Here is a 22,549-nt window from a genome sequence, read left to right on the forward strand (position 1 = left end):
TCACCATATAATCAAATTTTCCACTTGGTTGTCCCAAAGTGTCCCATATTTCTGCAGGAACAGGCTCAGTTTCATTGCCTTTGGATTTCTCTGACGGAGGATATGGTTCTTCCTGAGATATGTATCCCGAGTCATTGAGATAACATTTCCATTCTTCTTCAGTATCGGAGAGACCTTCTTCTATGCATTCTTCAATAAGGACATTAACCTCTTGAGGAATTGGGTTAAGGAACCCTCCACTATGGAACGTTTCTTTGATCGGACGAAGGGTTTCATCCTTCTTGGTGCAGTTTGAGAATGTTGGTGAACATCCGAGTCCTGCTCTAGTTTCATTCTTGGTCGGGATCACAACTTGCCCCCAGCCAGTGGTGTCATACCCCAATTTTTGACCCTAAGATCCTATATCATTCACATCTCAATCACTAATCAAGAGCTTCACTTGGAAGTTTTGTTTATGGTGTTGCACTCACCTCATCAATAAGAGGGACCATCAAGCACCAATGATTGTTTATCTTGTATGCATATTATACTAACCCAAATACCAAAAATATTGCTTCGTTTCTTTGTAGGCTTTTGTTTTGTAGGTACCAAGCCAAGACATGCAATAAGCAAGGCATTTTTCACTTTTCTGACTGATGAAATCGATTTCCCTACTGGGTAAATCGATTTCCCTGCAGCAATCTTCACCAAAATCACATTCTGGACAGCATGAAATCGATTTCCCTCCTGGGTAAATCGATTTCCCTAGTGTATTTTGCGCCAATTTCTCTTCTGGAACAGAGTGAAATCGATTTCCCTCCTGGGTAAATCGATTTCCTTCAGGCAAAATTCAAAAAAATATAAGGAGGGAAGCTTGACATCATTTTGGCACCTTTTTCTTTGATCATTTTACCAATTTTCCACCTCATCAAAATTAACCCCTTCATTAAACCCACTTAAACCTCATTTTACCTTTTCTTATCATTTAAACACCACTTTAATCATCAATTAAACACAAGCTAATTACCAAATGCCAAAAGACCAAATTGCCACTACTCTTGCTCCAATTCTATAAATAGAGCCCACTACTCTCTCATTTCTCAAGCTTTGAGAGCCAACAAATCCCTTGCAATTTCTCTCCTCATCCCTACCAAATTCACCAAAGCTCTTTTTCTTTCATAAAGTTTGTGAGTCACATCTTGAACCTCACAAACTTTGAGCTAAGCCACCATCCATTTCACTCTTTTTTCTTCAATTGTTGAGAGATCAAGATTTGTGTTGGTGATTCTTGAAGTAGATCCAAGTTTGTGCAAGATTTGGTAAATTCTCTTCATCCTTTTTGTGTATCATGATGTAGATCCTTTGTGGTTTGTGTTCAATGCATCTTTGATGCTATATTGGTGCTATTTGTTGTTGATTTGATGGAAAATTCGTGCTCCAATTGATGTGTGATCATAAGGTGTTTGTATGTTTGTTCAAGTCAAGTTTTATGCCTCTAAATGCTGTTTTTGCTGGATTTTGCACTGAGGAAATCGATTTCCTTAAGGCTGAAATCGATTTCCTGCTGAACGTAACTTGTTTTTTTTGAAAACTGCACTATGGAAATCGATTTCCCCCTGCATGAAATCGATTTCCTGCTGGCAGAATGTGGTTTTTTGCCTTTTTTATGCTTGTTTTGGTTTCCTACTTCCTCCACTTCATTAATATCATTGGATCTAGGATGTTGATAGGTTTGAAATGACCTAATCCATAATATTAGATGAATGATATTAATGATAGTGTGAGTTGATTATCTTTTGTGTTTTCATTCTTATTTTCATCTTATCTTTCTTTTGATCGATGAAAGTCTTAACATCTTGAGAATTCTATGAATTCTTGATAAAGACTAGATCAATTTGTCTCTATTCTTATCTTTTTCATCTTGTTTTCTTTTGATCGATGAAAGTCTTAACATCTTGAGAATTCTATGGATTCTTGATGAAGACTAGATCAATTTGTTTTCATTCTTGTGATTATCTTTTGTGAATTTTATTCTTCTTCCTCCACTTCATTAATATCATTGGATCTAGGATGTTGATAGGTTTGAAATGACCTAATCCATAATATTAGATGAATGATATTAATGATAGTGTGAGTTGATTATCTTTTGTGTTTTCATTCTTATTTTCATCTTATCTTTCTTTTGATCGATGAAAGTCTTAACATCTTGAGAATTCTATGGATTCTTGATGAAGACTAGATCAATTTGTGTTCATTGTTATCTCTTCATCTTATCTTTCTTTTGATCGATGAAAGTCTTAATATCTTGAGAATTCTATGGATTCTTGATAAAGACTAGATCAATTTGTTTCTATTCTTATCTTTTTCATCTTGTTTTCTTTGATCAATGAAAGTCTTAACATCTTGAGAATTCTATGGATTCTTGATGAAGACTAGATCAATTTGTTTTCATTCTTGTGATTATCTTTTGTGAATTTTATTCTTATTCCTCCATTTCATTAATATCATTGGATCTAGGATGTTGATAGGTTTGAAAGAACCAAATCCATAATATTAGATGAATGATATTAATGATAGTGTGAGTTGATTATCTTTATGCATTTTATCTTCTCCTTCTCCTTTTTTCTTTTGATCGATGAAAGTCTTAATACTTTGAGAATTCTTATGGATTCTTAGTAAAGACTAGATCGTTACCTATTTTCTTTTCGTGCGGTATTGCTTTCGGAAGGCGATCTACATATCGTTCTTCTCGCATGCATTAGCACATAAAGTTTTGACCGGCCTCGTTGTAGGGTGATTTCTACATAAATCACTTGGCGATCTGCTTAACATAGCGCAATATTTCGTGTCCCGAATAAAAAAGATCAAACATGGAAGAGAATTGTATGCGGTTGATTTAAGACTTGTGGAGGTTTTTATCGTGTAGTCGCTATGATTTTATCAAGCTTCTGATAAGCCCCATTGACTTTAAATCCGAGTACATCATTCACTCACCATAGATCTTCCTACTAACTTTGATAACATACTTGACAAGTTTCAAGATGGTTATCTTTAACATTTAACAACTAACTTTAATTTCCGCACCTTTATATTACCGCTCTTTATATTTCTCGCCTTATCGCTTTACTTTATCATTTCATCATATTTACTTTCCGCCATTTTTCCTTTGTCCACTTGGACCATACTTTATCTTTTCCTGCTAAAACACTAATAAATAACCAAAATCTAAAAAATACATAAGGCTCTCTTTGGACTATCGGTTACTATCCCTAGCACTTTGGAGATTCGGACTTATGGACCTAGTACCTCTGGACTCATTCTATTACTATCCTGTGATTGTTCTGTCTGTCTGGCATTGTTCTGTTGTATGTTTATGTGTGCAGGTATTTCCTTGAAAGCCCTTGATGGTTAATTCCAAGGCATTGAGATAAGGATTTTACCCGAAAACAGCCGTTACTCTGCCCGACTTTCGTCAGAATCTTAATGTGCTTAATGAAAAATGGTGCTAAGACAATAAGTTCATCTGGATCCCCAAGTGTTAATGTGTTGGTACTGATAAATCCAAAGGATGGGAAAACTACCTTGGCTCTTAATGTCGAGTGTTGGCTTCTTATTTGGTTAGACCGTTTCTTTCCTTAGCTTTTATTTTATGCACTAGGTTAGCCTCTTCATCTCCTCCCATTCTTAAATTTTCAAAATCTTCTCTCTTTTTCCAAAACATTCTTATGTTTGCAAACCTTTTCAAAACCTTTTTTTTTCTCTCTTAAAAATATCTTTCGCCCTTAGTGGCTTTTCTTCAAAAGTTTAGACACCGTTAATTGTCGAAACGAGTGGTTATACCCCACGATTTTGAAATTGATTGATAATAACGAGATCTTTTCCGCGTGAGAGAGCTAGTGGCATACTCGTTGATTTTATCCGAGTTGGAGCCCTTCTTTCATTTGCGATGCAAAGAACTTGTTTGTTCTCATGCTCAAGATCAATGGCTGAGTATTTCTCTCTAACGACAACAAAGTGTTTATTCGTTTTAAAAATGTTTTTCCCAAAAGCGGAACTACATTAGCTCTGACTTCTCCATTGCACCGAGGAGGTATGTAGGCCCAAAGCTTAACGCTTTGCCGAGCTTATTTTAAAAATAAAACAAACCGTTTTTTAGCACACACACAACACAGATTTTCAAAAAGGTTCCCGTGGAGTACCACGGATATGAGGGGTGCTTTAAACCTTCCCCTCATATAATCAACACCCGTACCTGAGATCTCTTTCTTGTTTTAAAAACAAAACTTTGGGTTTTACGTTCTTTTCCCTTTTCCTTTGAAAAAATAAAGCGCGGTGGCGATTTCAAAACGGAATATTGATTCGAGTCAATCCCATGGCTTCGATGTCAGATTTTCCCCGCTACAGAAAAATGGCGACTTCACTGGGGATCCAGTTTTAAGTGTGTTAAGCCTATTTTTGTTTATCTGTGTGTTTTGTATTTGTATATATTATTGTGTGCTTTGTTTGTTTATCTTCTTTTTTTTTCTTTTTGGTGCTCGATGGTTCCTCTGTGATGAGATAAAGTTCTAACCCGAACTTTGGTGAGTAACTTGAGATAGGAGGTGGTAAGACCAATAGTCGCATGTCAGGAGCAATCCTTACCATGAGCGTCATATGGTGGAACCCCAATCAGTGGAGGCCTCATGGAAGGTAGTAGAGGTTGTTACGAACCATCGTGATAACGCTATTACTTTCAATAGTGAGTGTCCGTAGAAGCTGAATGGCCTAGAACCCTTTAAACCAATCTAAGCCTTTTTTAGGATGTAGTGCAGAAACAAGATCAAGTACCAATTTGAGCTTGTTGTCATGCGATACTACGATCAGACGAGGTCTTTTTAGGCATATTATTGGCGCCCATGAGCAATTGTGCGTGCCGGTAATATCCGATAGAAGATTGAAAACTCTGGGAACCTTTGTAGAACCCGATTGGCAGGTACAAAACTCCCTAGATCATACCTTTTGGGATGGTTAGACCATGGCTCCATGCTCGTGACGTCGAACCTTTGAACTATGATCTTATGTGACCTTGTGTGCTCTTGGTTGTGGTTGATGCATAAACCATGCATTCATGCATCCATGAAAACTCTTTTTCTTTTGATTTTCAAGGAACTTAGAGGTCTTTCCTTGTAAACATCATAAGTTTCATCAAACTCAATGGATCTTGGGTGTTGATGGAGTGAAAATTCTAATCCACCAAAATGGATGATTGATTTTGATGATAACTTAATCAAAGCTTTAGTCCAATGTTTGAGTGTTTTCAAGTTAATATCTCAAGTTCCTTGAAACTCAAATAAAAAAAAAAAAAAAAAAAAAAAAACAAATTATTTGCATTGCATGCATCATTCTGCATTTGGTCTTGCTTTCTAAAGAAGTTTTCCAGAGCCTTATTTCCTTTCTCCTGGTATCATCAGTGCAACGCTCGTGCTAAGAAGAAATGGAAAGTATCAAACAAGAGATTCTTGAACTCCGCAAAGAGGTGGTTACTTTGAAGGCTGGTATGGAGCATCTGACTGCTCTGGTTGAGGCTCTAGTTGCTGCCCAAGTCAATCCTCCTATGATGGAAGAAAGGATGGCAAAGGTCTTTCTTGAAACTCTGAACTCGTTCTTTCCCAAGGGGACAGTAGTCAGTACACCTGCTGACTTCCACAGAGAGGTGGGTATGAAAGCGCTTCTAGAAAAGGATGTCCGAAAGGAATGTTTGTTTGAAGAAGGTAACTCAGCTGGTAGTGTGAAGAAGTTTGGTAATGACTTTTCAAAGAAGAGAATCAGGGGAGGAAACAATCATCATCAACATCATCATGTTTCCTATATCATTCCTGTATCCAATTCAATTCATGCAACTCCAGATTATCAGCAAAGTACTCGGCAACAAGCTCCTCCACTGAATGAGCAAAATCAATCTCGAAAGCCTAATTTTGATCCTATCCCTATGACCTACACAGAATTGTTCCCTGCTCTAATTCATAAGAATTTGGTTCAGACAAGGTCACCACCTCCAATTCCAGAGAAGATTCCATGGTGGTACAATGCTGATGTTACTTGCGCTTTTCATCAGGATGCTCCCGGACACAGTTTAGAAGATTGTTGGGCTCTAAAGGTTGAAGTTCAAAGATTGACTCGTGCTGGTATTTTGTCTTTCCGAGACATTGGCCCTGATGTTCAAGCCAATTCTTTGCCAAAGCATGAATGAATCACTATTGATGGTAGCCTGAAGTTTGAAAGATGTTTCCTTCAGCACAAACCCAGATGGAGAAAGCCTTCTCAGTTTTTTTAGTATTCTTACTGATTTTCATTTGTAATATTACTTGTTTTTCAAATGCATTGTTTGCATGTAGAAACTTGTTTATTTTTGAATGTTAATGCTAATGCAACAATAATGTTTGTCTTGAAGTAATCCATTCGTTTCACTCATGTTTATTTGTTTGTATGCATTATGATACCAATTGCTTTTGCCAAACTCTTGCTCATGCAAAGATTGGAGGGAGGATGATGATCTGAAAACGCAAAATTTCTGGTTATATGCTCTTGAATAAAACCCTGCTGATGATGTACAGGCATTGTTTCAAATTCCCAAACACCGGAGATATAAGGAAGATAATCCCTTGTTAACCCCTTTGAGCCTTGAAGTAGGAGTTTCTTTTCTAAATGAAAAAACCCTAATTTTTAACCTGGGGCAGGGTAGTGTTCAGTTAATTTGACCGAGTGTTCATATTTCAAAAAGGATTGTGCATCCAAAGGTCAAGCATGTCATATCCACATCAATGGTTGGATCATGGGAAACCACAATGGTTATTCCCCGCGCATCAAAAGACTGGAAAATGTGAAACCACAATGGTTTTCCTCCATACGCCAAGGAATGAGGCAGTCACAACCCTCTCAACAAGTCAAGACAAAGTCAATATCATACGATTTGTTCAAATCAAAATAATAAAAAAAAAAAAAAAAAAAAAAAAAAGAGAAAAGAGTGAAAAGTGAAAAGAAAGGACTACAAAGCAAAAGTCCTCAACAATGAACAAATCTCTGTGAATACAAAAATGAAGACAAAAGGGTGACTGCTACTCCAAGAAAGCTTCATCAGGTCCTTAATGGCACAAAATCCTTTTGAGAGGTGAATACTCATGTTGAATTAACTGAACGTAGGACTGGAGAACATCACGAAGATGGGGTGGGCTAAATAAACTTTGAGCCTAAAATTTTTTTTTCTGAAAACCGTGAACCAGGCCACGTTACAACCCTCAAAAGTCCTAATTGAAGCAGGGTTTATTTCGAGAGCATACTTAAACAAGAAAGCGTTCCTGACTCCTATCAGTTATGCTGAAAACTTGTGTTGGTATCATATGCATAAAAAATAAAAAAAATCAATGTCATCTCTTAACTAGTGATTCATTCACAAAGTTATGCGACATCTTTTCGAAACTTCAAGACTTACATAATTGTTGCATTTTCATTATCATTCTCATAATAAACATTTTTCTGCTTGTAAACATTTGTTTGACATCCAGGAAGTTTACATCTGATCATCAGTAGAAAACTAAAACATTGCCAGAGGCATGCTGTTTTCCCAGTATAATACTTTTGCAAGTTTGATTACCATCATGGGGCAAATCTCGAAGACTTTGTCGAGTAAAAGAATGTGCCAAGTTTAGTCAATCTGGGGCAGTTACGTCGAGATTTGACAAATCTCTCCAAGAATCTGTTGATCTGGGGCAGATTATTCCAAGTCTTCATGACGCCAAGGATCTCTATGAACCTTTTTGAGGTAGTCTCCTCTCATAGAATACGTAGTCTGGGGCAAGTTGTGAATCAGAAGTTACCTTGATCATCTCATTAGCTTGAAGTACAAAGGTTGTTGCCATGATTAATCCAGAGTATGTCACTCTCTACCAAGAAGTTTTGAGACAACGGTTGACTGTTGGGTTTTCTTTCTCACCTTGTGTTGAGTTTTGAACTAAAATCCCCTGCATGTTAACTTGTTTGCTTTGATGTTAACTTCTTAGTTCCTCTGCAAGTTCATAATGGTGATTTTCTCCAAAGAAATTTTCTCTGATTCCCCATAATAGAGCTTGGGGTGTTGCCCGATCTTTTGATAAGAAGGGGATGATCTGTAAATTCCTTGCAGAGACTGATAATCCCCAATGAGTTTGTTCCTCGTGGAAGAATTTTGCTTCGGTGTTCCTCCTCATCTCATTTGTTAGGATGGAATTAATCCCCAGTTGAGTTTATTCCTCAAGGGGCAAAGCTTTGTTTGGCCGTTTTTGTCCAGTTTGTTCTTGGAGCTGAACTTTGGTCTCTTGCAATACTATTTTGAACCTCTCTAGGCTGGGAAACCTAGATTGAGAAGGCATTTATTTTGCACCTCTTGAGGATTCTGCTTTCCCCAATAATGGAGAATTCATTTGTGATTGATGTTCTTATCAGATATTGAAAGGCTTATTTCCCACCAGTGTTGTCATTGCACTCCGTTGGAATTTGTACTTGAAAGCAAGAGGCAGGTTCTGTCCTTAGCATGTTTTGTTGACAACGAATGCAAGCCTCTTTATTTGAGCAAGTTTGTATGTCTCCACATATCAATCTTATCCTCAAAGCAAGTGATAATCTCTCAGGCTTTATGAACTTCTTGATTCCCAAATGGAAGAAGCTCAGCAAATGGTAAGTCGCTTCAGTATAAGTGACAGTTTGCAGTCAAGCAGAAAAAGCTCACTTTCCTTGAAAATCCCCATTGAATTTGTTTCTAGGTGGATAATATGTTTCAGTTATTCTGTTCAGATGTCTACGAACAGAATACCAGTGAGTTTTTTCCCTCACTTGGTCCAGTCTTTTTGAGGCAGCTTCTTTCCATTTGTTCATGGATTGAATTTTGGTTGCTGGACAATGAATATTGAGATTATGCATTTGTGTTGGCATCCTCAAATCATTATTGATTGCTCTTCACCATCAGTGATACGAAGAGGCATCTCTTTCTACCTCCAGTGGGACGTTGGTAGTTCACCTTCAGTGGAACGTTGGTGTATTTTGTTATCTTCATCGTCAGTGGTACGTCGATGTATTTCTCTTCAAAACCTTCAGTGGAACGTGGGTATGTGTTATCGTTAGTGGTACGGCGATACATCTCTTTCTACCTCCAGTGGGACGTTGGTAGTTCACCTTCAGTGGAACGTTGGTGTATTTTGTTATCTTTCATCTTCAGTGGTACGTCGATGAATTATCTCCTTTTATATCATCAGTGGTACGGTGGTATATCTCCTTAATACCTTCAGTGGAACGTGGGTATGTGTTATCGTCAGTGGTACGGCGGTACATCTCTTTCATCGTCAGTGGTACGTCGATGAATCATCTCCTTTTATATCATCAGTGGTACGGTGGTATATCTCCTTAATACCTTCAGTGGAACGTGGGTATGTGTTATCGTCAGTGGTACGGCGGTACATCTCTTTCATCTTCAGTGGTACGTCGATGAATCATCTCCTTTTATATCATCAGTGGTACGGTGGTATATCTCCTTAATACCTTCAGTGGAACGTGGGTATGTGTTATCGTCAGTGGTACGGCGGTACATCTCTTTCATCTTCAGTGGTACGTCGATGAATTATCTCCTTTTATATCATCAGTGGTACGGTGGTATATATCTCTTCATGCCTTCAGTGGAACGTTGGTATGTGTTATCGTCAGTGGTACGGCGGTACATCTCTTTCATCGTCAGTGGTACGTCGATGAATTACATCTCCTTATATCATCAGTGGTACGGTGGTATATATCTCTTCATGCCTTCAGTGGAACGTTGGTATGTGTTATCGTCAGTGGTACGGCGGTACATCTCTTTCATCGTCAGTGGTACGTCGATGAATCATCTCCTTTTATATCATCAGTGGTACGGTGGTATATCTCCTTAATACCTTCAGTGGAACGTGGGTATGTGTTATCGTCAGTGGTACGGCGGTACATCTCTTTCATCGTCAGTGGTACGTCGATGAATCATCTCCTTTTATATCATCAGTGGTACGGTGGTATATCTCCTTAATACCTTCAGTGGAACGTGGGTATGTGTTATCGTCAGTGGTACGGCGGTACATCTCTTCATCAGTGGTACGATGATCTGATTTCTGTTAACAGAAGATGGGTATTCAGATACATACTGTCTCATCCCCAGTGAAAGAGGATGACCCCTTTTCTCATCCCCAGTGAAAGAGGATGACCCCTTTTCTCATCCCCAGTGAAAGAGGATGACCCCTTTTCTCATCCCCAGTGAAAGAGGATGCTCTAACCTCTCTGACGCGAAGTGTTTCCCCAGAGAAATTTCTTTTCCCACTAAAAGTTCCGTCTCCAACAAAGTCTTGCCTTCCTCAGAGGAGTTCCTACTTGCAAGACATCTGTTTCCCCAGCGGAGTTATATCAAGACATTTGTTTTCCCCAGTGGATCACCTGATACTCCCCAGTGTTATCATTATCATCACATGCATTCATTAACATTGCATTGCATCTTAGGATCAAAAATTGTGTTTTATATATTTAAGTCTCTTCGATTTTTGTCAAAACGAAGATTTCCAATCATCGTATCTCCAAATCGAAGAAACTTAAATAGGGGCATCTGTCATACCCCAATTTTTGACCCTAAGATCCTATATCATTCACATCTCAATCACTAATCAAGAGCTTCACTTGGAAGTTTTGTTTATGGTGTTGCACTCACCTCATCAATAAGAGGGACCATCAAGCACCAATGATTGTTTATCTTGTATGCATATTATACTAACCCAAATACCAAAAATATTGCTTCGTTTCTTTGTAGGCTTTTGTTTTGTAGGTACCAAGCCAAGACATGCAATAAGCAAGGCATTTTTCACTTTTCTGACTGATGAAATCGATTTCCCTACTGGGTAAATCGATTTCCCTGCAGCAATCTTCACCAAAATCACATTCTGGACAGCATGAAATCGATTTCCCTCCTGGGTAAATCGATTTCCCTAGTGTATTTTGCGCCAATTTCTCTTCTGGAACAGAGTGAAATCGATTTCCCTCCTGGGTAAATCGATTTCCTTCAGGCAAAATTCAAAAAAATATAAGGAGGGAAGCTTGACATCATTTTGGCACCTTTTTCTTTGATCATTTTACCAATTTTCCACCTCATCAAAATTAACCCCTTCATTAAACCCACTTAAACCTCATTTTACCTTTTCTTATCATTTAAACACCACTTTAATCATCAATTAAACACAAGCTAATTACCAAATGCCAAAAGACCAAATTGCCACTACTCTTGCTCCAATTCTATAAATAGAGCCCACTACTCTCTCATTTCTCAAGCTTTGAGAGCCAACAAATCCCTTGCAATTTCTCTCCTCATCCCTACCAAATTCACCAAAGCTCTTTTTCTTTCATAAAGTTTGTGAGTCACATCTTGAACCTCACAAACTTTGAGCTAAGCCACCATCCATTTCACTCTTTTTTCTTCAATTGTTGAGAGATCAAGATTTGTGTTGGTGATTCTTGAAGTAGATCCAAGTTTGTGCAAGATTTGGTAAATTCTCTTCATCCTTTTTGTGTATCATGATGTAGATCCTTTGTGGTTTGTGTTCAATGCATCTTTGATGCTATATTGGTGCTATTTGTTGTTGATTTGATGGAAAATTCGTGCTCCAATTGATGTGTGATCATAAGGTGTTTGTATGTTTGTTCAAGTCAAGTTTTATGCCTCTAAATGCTGTTTTTGCTGGATTTTGCACTGAGGAAATCGATTTCCTTAAGGCTGAAATCGATTTCCTGCTGAACGTAACTTGTTTTTTTTGAAAACTGCACTATGGAAATCGATTTCCCCCTGCATGAAATCGATTTCCTGCTGGCAGAATGTGGTTTTTTGCCTTTTTTATGCTTGTTTTGGTTTCCTACTTCCTCCACTTCATTAATATCATTGGATCTAGGATGTTGATAGGTTTGAAATGACCTAATCCATAATATTAGATGAATGATATTAATGATAGTGTGAGTTGATTATCTTTTGTGTTTTCATTCTTATTTTCATCTTATCTTTCTTTTGATCGATGAAAGTCTTAACATCTTGAGAATTCTATGAATTCTTGATAAAGACTAGATCAATTTGTCTCTATTCTTATCTTTTTCATCTTGTTTTCTTTTGATCGATGAAAGTCTTAACATCTTGAGAATTCTATGGATTCTTGATGAAGACTAGATCAATTTGTTTTCATTCTTGTGATTATCTTTTGTGAATTTTATTCTTCTTCCTCCACTTCATTAATATCATTGGATCTAGGATGTTGATAGGTTTGAAATGACCTAATCCATAATATTAGATGAATGATATTAATGATAGTGTGAGTTGATTATCTTTTGTGTTTTCATTCTTATTTTCATCTTATCTTTCTTTTGATCGATGAAAGTCTTAACATCTTGAGAATTCTATGGATTCTTGATGAAGACTAGATCAATTTGTGTTCATTGTTATCTCTTCATCTTATCTTTCTTTTGATCGATGAAAGTCTTAATATCTTGAGAATTCTATGGATTCTTGATAAAGACTAGATCAATTTGTTTCTATTCTTATCTTTTTCATCTTGTTTTCTTTGATCAATGAAAGTCTTAACATCTTGAGAATTCTATGGATTCTTGATGAAGACTAGATCAATTTGTTTTCATTCTTGTGATTATCTTTTGTGAATTTTATTCTTATTCCTCCATTTCATTAATATCATTGGATCTAGGATGTTGATAGGTTTGAAAGAACCAAATCCATAATATTAGATGAATGATATTAATGATAGTGTGAGTTGATTATCTTTATGCATTTTATCTTCTCCTTCTCCTTTTTTCTTTTGATCGATGAAAGTCTTAATACTTTGAGAATTCTTATGGATTCTTAGTAAAGACTAGATCGTTACCTATTTTCTTTTCGTGCGGTATTGCTTTCGGAAGGCGATCTACATATCGTTCTTCTCGCATGCATTAGCACATAAAGTTTTGACCGGCCTCGTTGTAGGGTGATTTCTACATAAATCACTTGGCGATCTGCTTAACATAGCGCAATATTTCGTGTCCCGAATAAAAAAGATCAAACATGGAAGAGAATTGTATGCGGTTGATTTAAGACTTGTGGAGGTTTTTATCGTGTAGTCGCTATGATTTTATCAAGCTTCTGATAAGCCCCATTGACTTTAAATCCGAGTACATCATTCACTCACCATAGATCTTCCTACTAACTTTGATAACATACTTGACAAGTTTCAAGATGGTTATCTTTAACATTTAACAACTAACTTTAATTTCCGCACCTTTATATTACCGCTCTTTATATTTCTCGCCTTATCGCTTTACTTTATCATTTCATCATATTTACTTTCCGCCATTTTTCCTTTGTCCACTTGGACCATACTTTATCTTTTCCTGCTAAAACACTAATAAATAACCAAAATCTAAAAAATACATAAGGCTCTCTTTGGACTATCGGTTACTATCCCTAGCACTTTGGAGATTCGGACTTATGGACCTAGTACCTCTGGACTCATTCTATTACTATCCTGTGATTGTTCTGTCTGTCTGGCATTGTTCTGTTGTATGTTTATGTGTGCAGGTATTTCCTTGAAAGCCCTTGATGGTTAATTCCAAGGCATTGAGATAAGGATTTTACCCGAAAACAGCCGTTACTCTGCCCGACTTTCGTCAGAATCTTAATGTGCTTAATGAAAAATGGTGCTAAGACAATAAGTTCATCTGGATCCCCAAGTGTTAATGTGTTGGTACTGATAAATCCAAAGGATGGGAAAACTACCTTGGCTCTTAATGTCGAGTGTTGGCTTCTTATTTGGTTAGACCGTTTCTTTCCTTAGCTTTTATTTTATGCACTAGGTTAGCCTCTTCATCTCCTCCCATTCTTAAATTTTCAAAATCTTCTCTCTTTTTCCAAAACATTCTTATGTTTGCAAACCTTTTCAAAACCTTTTTTTTTCTCTCTTAAAAATATCTTTCGCCCTTAGTGGCTTTTCTTCAAAAGTTTAGACACCGTTAATTGTCGAAACGAGTGGTTATACCCCACGATTTTGAAATTGATTGATAATAACGAGATCTTTTCCGCGTGAGAGAGCTAGTGGCATACTCGTTGATTTTATCCGAGTTGGAGCCCTTCTTTCATTTGCGATGCAAAGAACTTGTTTGTTCTCATGCTCAAGATCAATGGCTGAGTATTTCTCTCTAACGACAACAAAGTGTTTATTCGTTTTAAAAATGTTTTTCCCAAAAGCGGAACTACATTAGCTCTGACTTCTCCATTGCACCGAGGAGGTATATAGGCCCAAAGCTTAACGCTTTGCCGAGCTTATTTTAAAAATAAAACAAACCGTTTTTTAGCACACACACAACACAGATTTTCAAAAAGGTTCCCGTGGAGTACCACGGATATGAGGGGTGCTTTAAACCTTCCCCTCATATAATCAACACCCGTACCTGAGATCTCTTTCTTGTTTTAAAAACAAAACTTTGGGTTTTACGTTCTTTTCCCTTTTCCTTTGAAAAAATAAAGCGCGGTGGCGATTTCAAAACGGAATATTGATTCGAGTCAATCCCATGGCTTCGATGTCAGATTTTCCCCGCTACAAGTGGTAGTTCCATCTTTCACTACTTTTACCGCCTCTTTGTAAGAAGAGATCGATGCTTTCTTCTTGGAAGATTCGTCTTCTAAAGAGAGACCTTGGAACGGAGTTCCTTCCACATCTTCAGCACTGATGAAAGAGAAATTGGATAAATGGCTCACCATCAAGGCTTGTTCTCCACTTATTGTTACCAATTTTCCATTTGTTACAAATTTCAACTTTTGGTGGAGCGTAGAAGTTACTGCCCCTGCTTCATGGATCCATGGTCGTCCTAACAGACAGCTATAAGCAGCTTGAATGTCCATGACCTGGAAGGTGATTTGAAATGTATGTGGACCAATTGTCATGGGAAGGTTGACTTCACCGATAACAGATTTTCGCGATCCATCAAATGCTTTGACTACCACACCACTGAATTTCATAGGCATTCCTTGGTAAGACAAACGAGCAAGAGTCGTCTTTGGCATCACATTCAAGGAAGATCCGGTGTCTACTAACACATTGGACAAAGAGTCTGACTGACAGTTCATAGAAATGTGCAAAGCAAGATTGTGATTTCTACCCTCCTCGGGGAGTTCTTCATCACAGAAGCTTAAATTGTTGCAAGCTGTTATGTTGGCTATTATCCCATCAAAATGGTCAACAGTCACATCATGGTCTACAAAAGCTTGATCTAAGACCTTCATCAGGGCTTCCCTGTGGGCTTCTGAATTCAACAGCAATGAAAGTATTGAGATCTTCGAAGGAGTCTGCATAAGCTGATCCACAATCTTGTATTCACTTCTTTTGATAAGTTTCAAAATTTCATCAAAATCGGGATTGACATTGGTTCCACTGGATTGACCAACATCAGTGTTTGGATTACTGACAGGAGTTTCCACAAGATTCTCTACTGGTGTATTGACAGGATTTTGCCCGGTAACAGGAGCAACAGGCTGCTTTGGAGGTAGCGGAGTATACACACGTCCACTTCTTGTTACACGACTCACATCAGCAATGTTTACAACAGATGAGAGAGTAGGCAAAGGAACTTCTTGTCCGTCCTTTATCATTGTGGCATTGTAGTTGTATGGAACTGCCTTGTCAGAGTCATAAGGAACAGGTCCAGGTAGACAAATGATCAAAGGAGCAATAGGAACCTTCGGCTTGTTGTAAGTAACTTCCATGCGCTCAGGCATGTTGAAATGAGGAACGATGACGTTAACTGTAGGCATTTCCGAGTTGATATCTGAGACTAAAAGCTCATGCGGATAACATCCTATCATGTTAACTTCATTTTCATCCCTATTTCTGTAGATCTCAATAGTACCATTATCTAGCAAAACTTGGAGATCTCTTCTCACAATCGAACACCCGTGAGGATCCACACAACATATTCTACAGGAACCATAGTGATGCTGGCGAAAACTCGGCCCTCGACAAAGAGTGGCGTGCATTTGTACCAAATCTGCTCTTGAGAAGTTGATATTATAGACTCGGTATTGGCCAGGACATCCATATACCATGTTTACAACATGCCCTCCATGATTGGGCAGCGGATTTGCTTGCACATTAGGATTCAAATTTCTGAAAGAGAGGAGATTAGACCTAACCAACCTCTGGACTTCATATTTCAAAGCTATGCAATGCTCAAGATCATGGCCAGGTGCTCCTTGATGATAAGGGCATGAGACCTCATCTTTGTACCACCATGGGAGTCTCTCAGGTATTGGTGGTGGTGCTTTAGTTTGAACAAGACCTTTTTCAATCAAAGCAGGGTACAATTCCGTGTATGTCATTGGAATTGGATCAAACTGTGGAGCTCTTTGTACTCGATTCTGATTATTGTTTAACTGCTGAGCCTGTTGTCGAGGCTGTTGTTGTTGAAACTGAGGAGTGAATCCCGGATTCGGTGCTGTATTAACGACTGGTGTGATAGAAGCAACCTGTCGCTGACGATTGACATTTCCTCTTGGCCTCCCTTGGGATACCATGTCAACACTTTGTTCTTTCTTCTTTGGGAAACCACTTCCGAACTTTTTGGTTCCGCTTGAAGATCCACCTTCTTTAGTCAGACGTCCGGTTCGGACTCCTTCTTCTAGACGCATCCCCATGTTTACCATTTCGGTGAAATCACTTGGAGCACTAGCAATCATGCGTTCATAATAAAACGGACTGAGAGTATTCAAGAAGATCTTGGTCATCTCTTTCTCTTTTAACGGTGGATTAATCTGAGCAGCAGTTTCTCTCCATCGTTGGGCATACTCTTTGAAAGCTTCATGATCTTTCTGAGCCATGGATCGAAGCTGATCTCTGTCTGGAGCCATATCCGAGTTATACTTGTATTGTCGGACAAAGGCCTCACCCAGGTCATTGAATGTTCGAATATTAGTGCTATCCAAGCCTGTGTACCACTTCAGTGCGGCACCAGTCAAACTATCTTGAAAGTAATGGATAAGCAACTGATGATTATCTGCATAAGTAGACATCTTTCTAGCATACATCACAAGATGACTTTGTGGACAAGAACTACCTTTGTACTTCTCAAAGTCAGGGACCTTGAATTTAGCAGGTATTTGTACACTGGGAACCAAACATAGTTCCTGGGCATTCTTTCCAAACAAGTCTTTTCCACGGATAGCTTTAACTTCCAGCTGCATCTTGTTGAATTGTTCTTGGATATCTCCTACAAGGCTTCGCTGATTTGTGCTATCACCTTGATCATGATAAATCTCATTGCCATCATAAGGAACAGTGTGAACCGTAGGAGTCGGAATCGTCATAGTGGGTTGAGAAAGTGCCATAGTGACTTGAGAAAAAGTTACCCCCTGATTTGGAGTGAACTGTGAACTTTGTGCAGCAGGCGCTTCAGTTGTGGATGTTTGAACCCCAGAAACATTATGGCGGAAACCTGTACCAAAGCTGAAAGGCGTGCCCCAACCTTCTGGCATGGAGAAAGATGGAATACCGAATGCAACTGTAGAAACTGGAGTAGTGACTTCAGATGTTACTGTTGCTTGACTGTTAGGTGGCGGCGGCTGATTCTGTGCGGCCATTAAGGAGTCAACCAGAGTAGTGAGACTTTCCAACTTTTCCTGAAGGGTGGTCACTGTACCACGGAGCTCAATATTCTCTTGTTCAGAGTGTTCCATTACTCTTCTTCTGCTTGAACGAGTATTGTATCTGTGATCTGATTGCGAGCGCGGTCGAGAAACTTTGAGACGCGACAGCTTGACGATCTATTGGAGAAAGATCCAAAAGATAAGACTCTATTCAACAGACTCGATATGCAGAATGATGTATGCAAAAAGAAATTTATGATTTTTCCAAATATTTTAAAGATTATTCTCTTGCAAACATTTGAACACAAACAAATCTTTTATTCATTCATTTTTTTTTATTGCAATAATGGGAAATGTTACAACATTGGAGCGTAGCTCCTTACAAAAGCAAATGATAAAAAAAAAAAATCTAAACAAATCCTAAACATCTTCATCAGACGAAGAACCAAATGCATTGTGCAGCTTGAGCTTCATGATTTCTTTCCCATAGTAAGCTTTCAATTCGGCCTTTTCGGTCTTTAGCTTGTCAACAATATTCTTCCAATCGTCAGGAGTTGGAGCGTTGCTTGTTGAACCTTCAGGTTTTTTCTTGCTTTCTTTGATGTACTTCTTGATTGCAGCGTCTTTCTGACGAATCTTCTCATCTTTACTCATGAGCCATCCATCTTGACAGTAGAGAGTTTCTTCGTGATCTTTCACTTGTTTCTTTAACCTTCTGTTTTCCATATCGGTCCTACGAAACTTGTGCTCCCAAGCATTTTTCTCTAACCTCATCTTGGCTAAAGTGTCTTGGTATTCCTTCATAGTGGGAATGGGAATATTGGGTAGTTGAGGTACCACAAGAGACATGGGTTTTTCATAATCATAAGGCATTTGAAACTCCTTTGCTCTTTTCTTTACCCAGCAGGTGTAGGCGTCCGTAGCAATGCAATTCCTTTCCTCACCTTTTTCTTTCCATCGGACGTCGTACCAAGCTCTCATCATTCTTGTCTTTAACCTTTGAGGATCTTCCCTTTCTTGATAGAAGTAGCTTTCTACTGCGAGACCAACAGGTTTAGCTGAATTTGCATACCCGAGTTGTCGTCGGGCTAAGATCGGATTGTAGTTAATTCCTCCTTGTGTACCAATGAGAGGTACGTTGGCGAATTCTCCGCAACTATCAATGGTTTCTGTACCACAGCGAGCCAAGGTATACCAACGGATATCATTATTAGTAAGAGACATAAGTCTTCGAGGCCAACGCAAACCTTCTCGGTTTTCTGTGAAAATAGGAGACTCAGGTAAGTGTGAAACAATCCATTTGAACAACAAAGGTGCACAACATACAATGATTCCACCGCCTTGGCGATTCCTATGATGGACAGAGAAATACATGTCACCAAGCAAAGTCGGAACAGGATTTCCAATCAGAAAAATCTTTATGGCATTGATATCAACAAAGTTGTCGACATTGGGAAACAGAACCAACCCATAGATGAGCAAGGCTAGTATAGCTTCAAAAGCTATCATGCTACCAGTTTCGATGAAATCAAAGGCTTTCTTTATCAGGAAGTGTGAGGTTAAACCCGGAAGGTTTCCTTTGGTAGTCCAATTACTCTCTATTTCAGACTTTTTCAAATGGATACTTGTTGCAATGACATGTGACTTAGGAATGGCTTCCAAACCATTGAAAGGTATTTTGTCAGACACAGGAATACCCAAAAGATTGGCATATTCTTCCAAGGTTGGTACCAACTGGTAGTCTGGAAAGGTAAAACACCGGTAAACGGGATCATAGAACTGAACCAGAGTTTTGAGAAGTCCTTCATCAACATGAGTGTTCAGGATAGGCAAAAGTTTTCCATAACTTTTCCTAAAATTGGAAGGATTTTGTACAGAAGATGCTAACTCTATCAGTTTTCCCACATCAGGCGCTTTGAAACCGTATTTCTTGGTATGCCTTTTTACTTCTTCCATGACTAAATCCTAAAATGTTTGCAAAGAAAATTTCTCTAAATCTTTGGAAAAATCATGTTTTTTTTTATGAAAAAAGAATGGGTTTTTTTTTTGAATGTATGCATGCGTGGATGCATGAATGCCACATATTCAAACATGGTAAAACAGACATGGTAATGGTAACGCAAACATGGTACACAAACATGGTAATTCAAACATAGTACACACAGGTTCAAAGGTCCGGCGTCACGAGCATGAGGTCAGAGAACCAAATAGGGATAGATCTAGTTAATCACCTGTACAACATGTTCTACTGATACGTCAGAGTCTACATTCTTCTTTCGGATATTACCGGCTTTCACAACTAAACTGATGAGCCAGAAATATTCTCAAGAAAAACTCGTCTGAGTGTGGTTCTCCGCATGACAACTATCCAAGTCTTCACCTGGATCGTTTCTGCACCACGTCCTAATAAGGCCAGGATGGGTTGGGGTTCTACGGCCAACTCAGCTTCTACAGTTCAATGCGGCAATAATGTCTTCGCTACGAAAGCATGCTAAACATATATTACCAACAAGGAACCTCCACTGAGCGGAAGGATTCTCAAGTGCGCCTGCACATGACTATACCCTCCACCTAATTTCTTATGTGTACTTAATCCGGGTTAGGATTTGTCCATAATGTATCACTTGTAACAGAACCACACAAGTAACAGAACCAAAGAATCACACATGTAACAAAAATAAAAACAATAATTAGAAATAACCCTTCCTTTGGAAACAATAAAAAGATTCTCCCCAGTGAAGTCGCCATTTTTCTGTCGCGGGCGAAAAATCGTTTTGTTCCTCTTTTTTGTGGATGAGATACCTGATGCCTTCTTTGGGCTCGAGTGCTCATAAAAAAAATGATTTTTCTTTTGTACCGACCAAACTTTTTATTATTTCCAAAGGAGGAAAAGGGAAAAAGCTGCAATAACCTAAAAGTGGGGGGAGAGATCTTGGGTAAGAGGGTTGGTTATACGAAGGGAAGGTATTAGCACCCAACGTATCTGTAGTACTCTACAGGGTTCTTTATTGTTTTTTATTCTATGCTATGGTGAAGGTTCTGTTGTGAAATAGATGGGACCTAAGGGGTTTGTTTGATTATGCTCGCAAAGATCATCGCGATCCTCTGCATACATATCCCTTAGAGGGAATCAGAGCATATGTAGCTCGGGGTCTACGGGTGCTAAGGTTTGAATGGTTTTTTTGTGTTTTGTTTTGCTCGCCAAGGATCGACCTTGTGCCTACGTATTCTCAAAGGGATGTTGAGAAAGTCAGAGCAATCGTAGTTCCCACTTATGCTAGTGGAAGCAAAGGAAAATAGACAAATGTCGTCTAAATGCTAGATGTATCTAATCTATATCATCACATACATCTATTTGATTTTTGTTTGTTTGTTTTAACCAGCCTTGTGGCAAAAACTTTCAATGAAGTCAGCCTTGTGACAAAAAGTTTTGATTAATCAGCCAGTCTCGTGGCAAAAGTTTCAATGAAGTCAGCCTTGTGACAAAAACTTTGATTAATCAGCCAGTACGGTGGCAAAACGGTTTGATTGATTAGCCAGCCTTGTGGCAAAAAAGAAGTTTGATTGATTGATTGTTTGTGATGATATACAAGAGATACTTCTAGCATAGAGATGAAAAATGTCTAATCTCCTAGGGTATTTGTGTTTGGATATTGGGGGATGCTTATAAGAAGCCCGTGGGTCCTTGTACGAAGCCCAAGAGGAGGCTATCCGAGGGTCCTTGCATTGTAAGCCCAAGAGGAGGCTATAGGAGGGCCAATCCAGGGTCCTTGCATTGTAAGCCCAAGAGGAGGCTATGGGAGGGTCACTCGTTTGTACAAAGCCCAAGGGGAGGCATGGTATAGTTGGTTTGAGCTCTTAGAGCGATTTCACCGGGAAACCATACTCTATGTCCTAACCTAAACTAGTGGAGATTCTTTGCACGAAGCCCAATAGGAGGCTATGGGGAACCTAGTGTTGTACTAAGTTGAACAAGCACACATATCACACATATGAACAAACATGAACAAGTATGAACAAACATGAACAGGTATGAACAATTATATATATATGACAGAGTGTGTGTATATAATGGAGTTTATGAAGGAAATATACCTGTAAGCATGATCCATTTGTATACACAGGGGCTCGGGATTCACACTCGGGGAGAGGTCCACTTGAATTTATTCAAAGCTATGTAAACAGGTATTTACAAAGGGGCTTGGGACTTATACCTACATGGAGGCCCATGGTATATTTTTGGGAAGATTTAAAGAAACCTTCATTTTTGGTTTGTTATTCAAAGCTAAAAAACACTGATCGAGATATGTACAAAAGGCGTACAATGAAATACCTAATTTCATGTACTAGAGTGGGTATGTACAAAAGGGCTTGGGGCTTATACCTACATGGAGGCCCATGGTATATTTACAAAACATGGTTGATCGTTTTATTTACAGACGCGTCGTTTGAAAAACGGTTTAAAAGTTTGTTTTGAAAGAAAGTTTATTTATTTTGAATAAAAAGACTGTGTAAAAAGAAAAAGGAGTGGGTCTTATACTCTCTAATATTCGAGAGGCCCCTGTTTTATTTTCATAAAACAGGGTGGATGGTTTTGAAAATGATTTGAATGTTTTTTGAAAGAACTGTTTGGAAGCAATTTGGAAAAAGTTTTCTGTTAAAAACTGTACAAAGAAAAACGAAAGGGACTTATACTCTCTAATATTTGAGAGGCCCCACATCGTTTTGAAAATCAATTGATCAATTAAAAAGATTTAATCAATAGTTTTCTTTGAAAATCAAAAGAAAATGGTTTATCGTTTTTGAAATGAATCGTGATCGCTTGTTTTAAAATGATTTGAATTTTGAAAGGAGTCAAATTAATCAAGATAAACAAAAAGATTGTCTTCAATTAAC

General features: G+C 38.4%; 1 protein-coding gene across 1 annotated transcript; it reads left to right on the forward strand.

Moving 5' to 3' along the window:
- Window positions 1-1,093: 1,093 nt before the first annotated feature.
- Window positions 1,094-6,399, forward strand: LOC131640832 (uncharacterized). Its single transcript, XM_058911208.1, has 2 exons — window positions 1,094-1,298; window positions 5,430-6,399. The coding sequence occupies exon 2, from the start codon at window positions 5,453-5,455 to the stop codon at window positions 6,206-6,208; it is 756 nt and encodes a 251-aa protein (XP_058767191.1). The 5' UTR covers window positions 1,094-1,298; window positions 5,430-5,452; the 3' UTR covers window positions 6,209-6,399.
- Window positions 6,400-22,549: the final 16,150 nt, after the last annotated feature.

Source organism: Vicia villosa, unplaced genomic scaffold (genome assembly GCF_029867415.1).
Source record: "Vicia villosa cultivar HV-30 ecotype Madison, WI unplaced genomic scaffold, Vvil1.0 ctg.003334F_1_1, whole genome shotgun sequence".
Classification (NCBI taxonomy): domain Eukaryota; kingdom Viridiplantae; phylum Streptophyta; class Magnoliopsida; order Fabales; family Fabaceae; genus Vicia; species Vicia villosa.

What these genes read in the sequence shown, in the direction of transcription:
- LOC131640832 (XM_058911208.1), top strand. Translation starts at nt 5,453, where the DNA reads ATGGAAAGTATCAAACAAGAGATTCTTGAACTCCGCAAAGAGGTGGTT.